At 45.3% G+C, this 9,862-nt stretch overlaps 1 protein-coding gene across 1 annotated transcript; it reads left to right on the top strand.

The window, feature by feature from the left end:
* The first annotated feature begins 380 nt into the window (after positions 1 to 380).
* HTR2C (5-hydroxytryptamine receptor 2C) lies at positions 381 to 9,543 on the top strand. Its single transcript, XM_074206706.1, has 4 exons — positions 381 to 418; positions 5,218 to 5,540; positions 6,936 to 7,136; positions 8,639 to 9,543. Exons 1-4 carry the CDS (start codon positions 381 to 383, stop codon positions 9,541 to 9,543), a joined length of 1,467 nt encoding a protein of 488 aa, XP_074062807.1.
* Positions 9,544 to 9,862: the final 319 nt, after the last annotated feature.

Raw genomic sequence — 9,862 nt, 5'->3', positions numbered from 1 at the left:
GACAAAACAAGAGGAAGAGATTCTGAGAAGCCCTGGGCAGAGGTCTCAGGCATCTGTCCCCTTTTCAAAGAAATTCCTGGCCAGAAAGGGAAAAGTGGAAGGAGGTACGATGGTATAAAACACGAACCTCGTGGTCGAGTCATGTCTTCACTTAGTAGCATCATCGACATTGGTCATTCCAGAGTGGTCTATTCACGTTCTTTGTGACAGAGTTGGAAAAATGTAGGGCTTACATGACAAGACCTGGGTTTAAACTGATGACAAGAGAAACTGTTGTCATTTCTCATGACATTTTTTTCTTCCCCTCCAAGGAAGGACTCTCAATCAAACGGCCAACTGATAATGTTCCCTAGGAGACCAAGTGGAAGCACTGTGCAACCATGAGTGTTCTATTACCCAGACTTAGGGCACTCTCCAGGTAAGACACATGAAACAGGCATTCTGATGCTTCCAGTGTAGAAAATACTTTCTGCAATGGTCATGCCTCCCACACACACCTTCAGAGCAAATTGAACCCTCCCAACTCAGCACCATATGCTAGTAGAGAAAATTGATCAATGGTAGTCATTGCAAAAACACCAGCTACTCAACCCTTTCCTTAATTTTTGGAATCCTGAAATCAATGAAATAGACTCTTTTAGAGGTCAAAGGTTTCCTTTTACTGGTGGTTTATTTTGTCTAGGCATGGAAGCTAGCTAGCCATTTGTAGGAGAAGGAAGAAAGGATAAAATATTCTAATCTCAGTTAGCCTAGATGTCTTTCAGAGTCCAGTCTGACTCCCCAAGGTCCTCTATTGAGGAAATTTAGGTGAGGAGTAAAGAGTGAATGACATACTAGCCCAGGTTAGCATGGCACTCTCTCACCTTTCATGGCCAAAAAGAGAATAAGAATGGATCCCCAAAAGGGTGGAGATGACCTGATAATAACAGCTTATCTGAGACACACCTATTAATTTCTCTCCATGGTCCCCACCCCATCAACTTTGGGGTGTTCCATCACTGACCCAGATAGACAAAGAGAACAAGAGACTATTTAAAGATGTCTGCTCTGAGGGCAAGAGCCTCCTCTCTGGGGTTTTTCTCCCTCACCAGATAAGAAATAGTATACAACAAAAAAAATCCATTGTCTGTAGGAACACATGTATGATTAAAACCTCCTCTGTAACCACGTTCTAGGACTATAATGAGGAAAATCATGACTTAGAAATAGGCTCCAGATTATAAAAAGAGCTTTTCCTTGTCTCTTGAGAGATGACTGAAGGAAAGACTTAGAGACTGAGACACACAAATTAGCCTCCTTATGGGGCAGATTCATTAACTGAGGTGACCACTGAAAACACCTGCCATGGGGGTAAGGTTAATTCGTTAAATAAAAACAATGTCCTTCCCCACTGAAAGGCTCATGCAGATCTTGGACAGATGTTCTACTGTGCCTGCAGTTAGAAAGTAACGAGTTTTTGCACAAAGCTCATATAATCATGAATAGAGTCATTCACAAATGATTTGTGTTACAACATGTCAGAACAAATCTCCAACAGGCCCTCGTGGCCTGTAAAACTGATTTGCCTCAGCAGTTTTAGGGACATGGTCACACTCTAGATATGACCTCCCTTCCCCCAGGTCCCAATATGGGAAGTCTTTAGTTTGATCTGTCTTATTCCATCCATAGTACCAATCTGGGGGGAAAAACCCAGTAACGATCTAGGTAACCATTTAATACATAATAAAAGGAGAGGAATTTGTACCCAGACTTGTGGCTTCTAAGCCCAATAGTTCTCTATGGGACGGCAGAATCATAAGCATGCCAGGTGAGAGAAGCTTTGTCTCTACAGGGAGCGTGGCCACAGAATTAGATTCCAAGTAATCAGATAGGTTTCTTAAGGGATTCTGAGGGAAAACAGACCTAAAGCCAAGGCCAGAGCATTTCCACATACTCTTTTCCCTAAGGAGAAATGCAGTGAGTATACAGCAGCATGAATTTAGAGACAGATTTGAGTAGGGGAGAGCCTATCTCTTGGATCTCAGGGGTTTCTTTCCTAGGTTTTTGGGCACATCACCTTCTCCCCAACTGAAGTCATACAAAGGTGCCTAATTTCTTTCTCTTAGCACTCCTTCCTTCCTCTATAATTTAACTTAGATCAGAGTCAAGACCAAGTTTGAGGGTAGATGTGTCATTGGTTTCTTTATCCCTGCCAGGCTCCTGGTGGGCTGGAAGTATCTCCTCTGGATCTCCAATTTGGTATCAGGTTGCTCTGTCCCAGAGCAAAGCCTTATAACAGGAAAGGATAGGAGAATGCTTAACATCCAGGTTTGGGAGTCCAATCTTCAAGCCCATTCACCATTTGAACAGATTGTATGATGTTTGAGCATGGGTGGGGGGAGAATGGTAGTGTTGTTCAGTGAGAGACACAAGCCAGCAGGCCTAGCCAAAGGCAGGTCTGCCTGGCACCCTGACCTGAGGCTCCTGGGCAGCAGTCTGTTCCTCCCTCCCAAGGAGAACTGGGTCTCGGTAGCTCTTTGAAAGCCTTTAATCCCATTTTCATTAAAAGCATAGCAGTTATGTAGAAACTCTCGGCCCCTTGTCCAAAGGGGAAAGGCAAGGCAATAGGGGTGGATATTTAACGCGACTCTTTGAGGTTGGGGTTAGAACGAGGCCAGGATTAGGACAAGAGAGTCCAAGTTCTGGTCTCAGAATGACTTGAACCTTTGAACAAAGCCCCAGACTTGGAGAGCTGTGGCAGGAAAAAACCAGGATCCCTTCCCATGGGGCATCCTCCCTCGGGCCTCCTGTGATTGTGAGGCATTTTTGTTGGTGTTTCTATTGGTATAATGAGAAGGAACGAGACACAGAGGTGATTCATACCTGATAGAGTATAGGTAAGAGAGCAGAGTTGGAGATTGAGGGTGTGAGGGTTTGGAAGAGGATGCCTTTGGAAGAAGGTAGGTGGCACTCAGAGAGTATCTCAAGAAGGCATTCCCTGTCTCCCACCACCCCCCATTTCAGGAGAAATAGGGCCTACCTGTTTCACTATACAAGGAACCTGGGCCCAAAGCTTACTTGGTGGGAATGGGATAACTGTCCTCTTTGGAGGTCCTGGTATGGACAGATTCTGCATACAGATGTTTCATGCCCCAAGCACTGGTGGATCCTAACCTGCGCAAAGAGAATTGGAGGAGTGGGGAGCAGTGGGAAGATTCATAGTACTGAAAGGTACTTCCCCCTTACCTGAGAGGAAAAGAAGGTACAATGACTTATCTCCCTTTTTCTAGAATTGCTGCCTCTGTGATCTTCATTAAGATAATTAAGGTGCTTATAGCCATTTCAGGGGCAGAATAGAAGAATCAAAGAGCAGCTCTCCCCTGACTAGAGTCTTCTGTAGGATAACAGGAGATGAGAAACAGAATTGGGGAGCAGGGAAACGTCCAAATAACCTTGGCCTGAGAGAAGAGTCAGTGACCCCTCACAGATTCTAGAGGTCTTTTTGTCTACCCGATGTGCCAAGGAATCAACCATCAGTTTCTTAAATTGGAATTTCAGTTCCTTTTAAGTATCCAAGGGTCTTCTAATCTGGGTTGATTATTTTACTTGGAAGAACGCCTAGCAGGGCTGCAACTGCTCTTTTGTAACTATGAAATTCCCTCTGACAGTTCAGGGACAATGCTGTCCCGTGCATTCTCTCATTCAGCTTACCGGTCCACAGGGGCAGAATAACCTCCTGGAGAGCACAGGTCTTTGAGTAACAAAGATGTTCCCTGGATTCAAAAAATCGATATTTTACAGCCAGTCACCATTTCAATCATTGTTCATGAGTCTGTTTCCATACCTGGAAACAGGCCTTTTCTCCTGAAGTGAATGAAAAATAGAAATGAAAGATATGGAGGTGGGCTCTGCAAAGCATGGCCAGAGCCAGTGGGGCAGAACAGCAAGCTACTTGAAGGAGTTCAAACCCCTGGGGTACTCAAAGTGTGCCAGTAACTTGTGGGCCACTCAGCTCCCTTCTCCAGGGCTCAGGGAGCAGACTGTCAAAAATGGCTCTGAAGATTCCCAAGGCAAATGGGAGCTCTGCCTTTGTTCCCACTTGCCAAGTTTCCTGGCATCCCTGCAAATGAATGTGGACAAAGGGTTCTATTATATATGCATTCTTGATCACCTGACTCAGTCAGCATCCCAGATTTTGAAAATGTGCTCCTTTTCCTGACATAGGATACTCCCTTGTTCTATGCTAGGACAGTGATAGAGAGGTCCTCAGAGCAGTAGGCAGCATGGCTCAGGTGAATAAGGGGACTGTGGTTCTCTGTTCCCTCAGTTTCCAGATGAGAGCTCTCAAACCCACCACTGATCATTTTAGTTACCTTCACACTGGATGTGCTTTGTAAGCTGGTGGTAATACAGAAGCCTACTCACAAGAACAGTTAATGCCACCATAGAGGGAAAGTGGGAAGGAGAGGGTCTGAATCCTGACTTGGCCTCATCCTACCTGAATGACTGGGGACAATTCCTTTTCTTCCCATGGGTCAGTCATGTCATACTTGAGCATTCAATCCATTATCAGATCAAAGAAGCTCATCTATCACCCTGAAACCCTTAGAGAGAAAAGACCTCAGTGCTGGGAGAAGGCTCATCTTCCAAAAAGAACCTGGATTCCAGGTTCATTGCAGAAAATATAGGTATATATACAGGAATAGATGATATTAAAACTAAAGTGGTCCATGACCTGTCAGATGTCACGGGAGTATGGGATTGGAAGAGACTTTTTCTAAAATCTCTTCCCAAAGAACATCGAGCAACCAGATGGTCATGGTACCTGGCCCTCAAGTAAGCTTTGAATGTCCACTGGGGCTCGTGTCAAAGGAGGAGGAGCCTGAGGCCTATGATTGTGGGGGGGTGTAGAGGATCAAGTAGTGACTTGGACTGCGGAAAGTTGAGATCAAACATTCCCTCGGTATTTTTAGTGCATTGATGACCCTGGGAAAATCTCTGAAGAAAGTTGTGATGTTAGGCAGGGATTAAGACTTATGTTAGCAGGATGCTATTGGCATTCTGGTGAAATCTATGGGTCCCTTCTCAAAATGATCCTGTTAAATTTGCTTTCCAAACCCTAAGGATTACAAAGCAAATCAATTCTAATAAAATACAATTATCCCAATTTAAAAACCTTACCCAAGTCCATAGATTCAGAAACCCTGACTCTGCTGACTGTGCTGTTTCCTTCTCTAGTGTCCTGCATAACAGCATCATGGCTTTACATCTAAGCCGCAACCTGACCGACACTGGCATGGATGAGTACATGAATGGCACTGACAATTCGACCACACCTGCACCGACCTCGGCTCCTGGACCCATCCGCAAGAACTGGCCTGCCCTCCTGATCTTCATCGTCATCGTCATCACAGTTGCTGGTAATATCCTGGTAATTCTGGCCGTAGCCTTGGAGAAGAAACTGCAGACTGCAACCAACTTCTTCTTAATGTCTCTGGCCGTGGCGGACATGTTAGTCGGGTTATTAGTCATGCCGGTGTCTGTCCTCACCATCCTCTATGGTAGGTCTGAGTATGTTCTCTGGTCACCCCAAAGCAGGCTATTGTCAGTAAAGGGGCCAAGAGGGGGGATGAGATGCTACACCATAAAATGTCCCAAGAGTATGAATCTGGATGGTATCTGCTACCTTCAGGGAAGATGGAGATCACACAGAGACACTCTTAGAAATAGAGCAAGTCAAAGGATAGCCTATTCTGGCAGGGTGGGTGCTCTGAAGCACATGTCCCACTTTAAGGGAGAGGGGAGGAAATCTTGCATTTTGCTGTGTTTGTCTTCTTCCCTGAGAATCCCTCTCTAGCTCCTCTGCTGATTTCAGAGTGGCCTTTGGGAAACCAAGCTGGCTTATGTCCATAGGGGTATTCTTTGGAGCCATCTGGGCCCTTGCCTGTCTACATTTGCCTGAATACTCACAAAGAAAATTTCCTAGGCAAAACCATCATCTGCCTAACCTGAAAAGTAATCAGAAATGAAGAAGAAATCCAGCAGAGGACCACCTCCAAAAAGAGACATCCTCCAGACAGAATCTGGCCCTGGATTGGACACCACGAGCCCACTGGAAACATAGCCGTGCCAATGGCCGTGTGTCTGATGCCAGGGAAGGATCTACCTAGCTGCACCCTTCAAGCCTGGAACAGAAGACCACATCAACAGGTGGACCTAGAAGTCTGGATCTCTACCCCAACCTTGAAGATGTTCATAAAAAGCAAGATCAGTGCCCCCCTCTCCAGAACTGGGGGCTTCCAACACAGAAAAATGAGCCAGACTATGAGGCTCCTAAGACAAATGCCTGGCATCCTGCCCCAACCAGGGAGTTACCAGCCAGTCCCTCGAACTGGCAAAACATAAACCAGAAGAATCACAGTCTTCCTTCCAGGGTTCCCTGACTGAAGACTCAAAAGCATATACAGGAAGAGACGTTTTGGGAGATGCTACTAGCCTGATGCCCACCATGCTGGATCAAGACTTCCATCCTGTAGCAATAACAGGGGTTCTGTGACTCCTCCAGAGATTCTCCCTGCCAAGAAACTTCAGGATAGGTTCAAATAGGGACTCATGCCCTTATGGGTCGCATAGTCCCTTGCTCAGAATAATGTTTTTATACATATAAGATATGTGGAATTACACAGGAAACCAATTAGACTGAAACATAGTTACCAAAACATGTTAAGTAATTACAAGTTTAAGATTTAATGCTCTATGAAGTCCCAGATGTGAATCCAAGCCCCACCTTGCAGTACCCAGTGGCCCTGAGGACAACATCTACCTCTTCTTCCTAACACTTAATATGAGCAGTGTGATATAAAGGCTTGTACTTCTGGACCATTCAGGTACCTTGTCATTCCAACATCTGCCCTACCTCAGACTTAGCCTGGTTTTCATATTTCTTGGTTTCCCAGAGTACACCTGGCCTCTTCCGAAGCAACTCTGCCCGATGTGGATCTCCCTCGATGTGCTCTTCTCGACTGCATCCATCATGCATCTCTGCGCTATCTCCCTGGATCGCTACATTGCTATCCGGAATCCGATTGAGCATAGCCGCTTCAATTCTCGCACCAAGGCCCTTCTGAAGATTGCCATTGTGTGGACCATCTCGATGGGTAAGTTGATCTGCCTTTGTTCTTTAGATGGCAATATTTTGCCAAGTATCATAAGGCCTCCATAAGCAGTGGGCAGCATTTGTTCTCACATCAGTCCTGAAAAGCTATTGGATTTCAGATTATTTCAGATTACGTGGTCATGTAGTTGGCTTCTATGTACTACCTAGAAAGGCATAAAGAAGGAAAACATTGGCTCCAACCCAGTGTCTAATGCAAAACTTTATTCAAAGAGAGCCCTAAGTCCCAACCCTCTACCTATAAATAGATCCACAACCATCTAATTAATTCAATGAATGACTGTGTCATAGGACGACTGGGCCTCACACAGATCATTTCTCTCCCATGGAGACAGCAGATGGTACATCACATAGAGGCAACAGTTCCAAGGTAGCCAGGACTGGAGTAGAAGACACATAAAGAGGAAATATCCAAAATGAGAACCAAAGGAGATAGAAGAACCTCTATGATGTACTATCCTATCAATAGTCTATATTTCGAAGTGAGCCAAATAGCATTGCCAGTTGTTTGAGACACCCAGATCAAGTCTAGGCCTTTTTGGACCTATCAAGTTGCTGAGTTTCCCTAATTAGCTGATAAAGCAGACTAGATTTCTTGCAAAGATCAGAGTGAGAGAGGGAATAAAAACAAAGAAAACTCTAGCTCAGAAACTCGGGTATTAGCAATCCATAAGATTTTGCAGGGAATTAAAAATGATGTCCCAGAAGTCTATATTGGAATAGTCAGCAAGTGAACTAACTTGGGCAAAATGATTTCAAAAATAAGAAATCCAAACTAGTTCTCACCATGAACGATTCTGAGATCTAAGATGCTCCTCTGATCTTCCAGACAGTGGGTCCACCCTGCTTTGGATCCATGTATCACCCAAGTGGGCAAAGATAACTTCTAGGGGCCATCTCCATGTTGCTTCAGTGCAAATACTCCAAGGTCCCTGGCCTGAGTACAGTGAGTAGTGACCCCTGAACTCCAAAAATGTAATTTAACTGAGCCTCAGTCACTCAAAGCACAGTATTCTCATTTCAAGTCAGAGATGAACTGCTATATGAGTAACGAACAGGGAAATCACATGATAGTTAAGATCTATTCAGTACCTCCCATGGGTCAGGCTTTCTCATTATTATCTCAACTGACACAACAACCTTGGGGGAGGAGGGAAATAGGTACTCTTGTGATCCCCAATTCAAATCCAGCCTCCCTGACTCTAGGGAATGCCACCTTGCAGCCTCTGTTGACTTCTCTAAGGAGATATGAGAGGTCATCTTTCCCATTTCATACTTTCTTATACAGAGAAACATTTATACAAAAGGAAGTGAATAATGTAAATTCTACATGCACCTACTTTGTCCATCTTCCCTGGTCAACTCTGAGGTCAGTCTATGCACTCATGATGTATCATTTTGAATGATAGCAACTAGGGCTGGGATGTCAAAATGACCCAGCTGGCATAGGCTCTAGCCACAATAATCCTTTTGTTTTTGCTCTAGCTGTGTCCGTGCCCATCCCGATTATTGGCCTGAGGGATGAGAGCAAGGTCTTTGTGAATGGAAGTTGCAGCCTGAATGAACCCAACTTTGTGCTTATTGGCTCCTTTGTGGCATTCTTCATTCCGCTGTTCATTATGGTCATCACTTACTGCCTGACCATTCAGGTCTTGCAGGGCCAGAGCAGTGTGTTCGGGCCTGGAGAGAGGCGAAGGAAGCGTTCCAAGTTTGGCTGCCTGCGGAGGGAGAGGAGTGCCCACAACATCTCGATGATCCACAATCCCAATACTGGGGGGCCGGTTCGCCTTATTTCTCCAGGTCATCGGGAGGGTTACCGCAAGGGGACCATGCAGGCCATTGCTAATGAGCGTAGGGCTTCTAAGGTGCTTGGTATTGTCTTCTTTCTCTTCCTGCTCATGTGGTGCCCATTCTTTATCACTAATATCATGGCGGTTATTTGCACTCAGTCTTGTCGCAAGTCAACTCTTGATGAGCTCCTGAGTGTGTTCGTTTGGGTTGGGTATGTGTGCTCAGGCATCAACCCCCTGGTGTACACCCTTTTCAACAAGACCTACCGCCGGGCTTTCCTCAAGTACCTTAGCTTTGGATGGTTGGGAAGGACCAAGAGTCCTCCCAGGCAGATCCCAGTCAGTGCTGCCAACCTGTACCCCAAGGAATACACTGGGCGGGAGTACACTGGCCGTGACTTCACCCCAAGGGTGTATGTTCCACGGGAATACAGCCCCAGCCACCATGAGGATGTGCCCCAGATTGTCCCCATTGAGGAGAGACCTAATACTGAGGTAGTTGAGGTAGTGATTGAGATGGAACCTTGCTCTGCCCAGCCGGTAGAAGTAAGAGTTGAGGATACCTGTACCGTGATTAATGAGAAAGTCAGTTCCGTTTAAGGAGGTCTCACCCCGAGCTTCAGCTCACAGTGAAGGCTTGGCATAGGAAATCCAGTCGAGTGAATTAGCACAGGAGATTGACTCGCAAGAATTTCCTGTGCCACTTAGAGAAACCTGTAAATACAGCATTCTGAGCAAAGGTGTTTGAGTATGGCTTTGCAATCTTGTACTTTGATTCATGCCTATGAGTGAGGTTTAAAGTTTTATATTTACTGTGCACGAGAGATTTCTAAAAGACTAATTACCTGAATCTGTTTGATTGGTGGACTAAATAAGTCAGCTTCTTTTAAGTATTGGAGGAAGAAAAGGGCTGTCTCTC

Source organism: Macrotis lagotis, chromosome X, assembly GCF_037893015.1.
Source record: "Macrotis lagotis isolate mMagLag1 chromosome X, bilby.v1.9.chrom.fasta, whole genome shotgun sequence".
NCBI lineage: Eukaryota > Metazoa > Chordata > Mammalia > Peramelemorphia > Peramelidae > Macrotis > Macrotis lagotis.
This window is presented reverse-complemented; position numbering and strand designations above follow the sequence as displayed.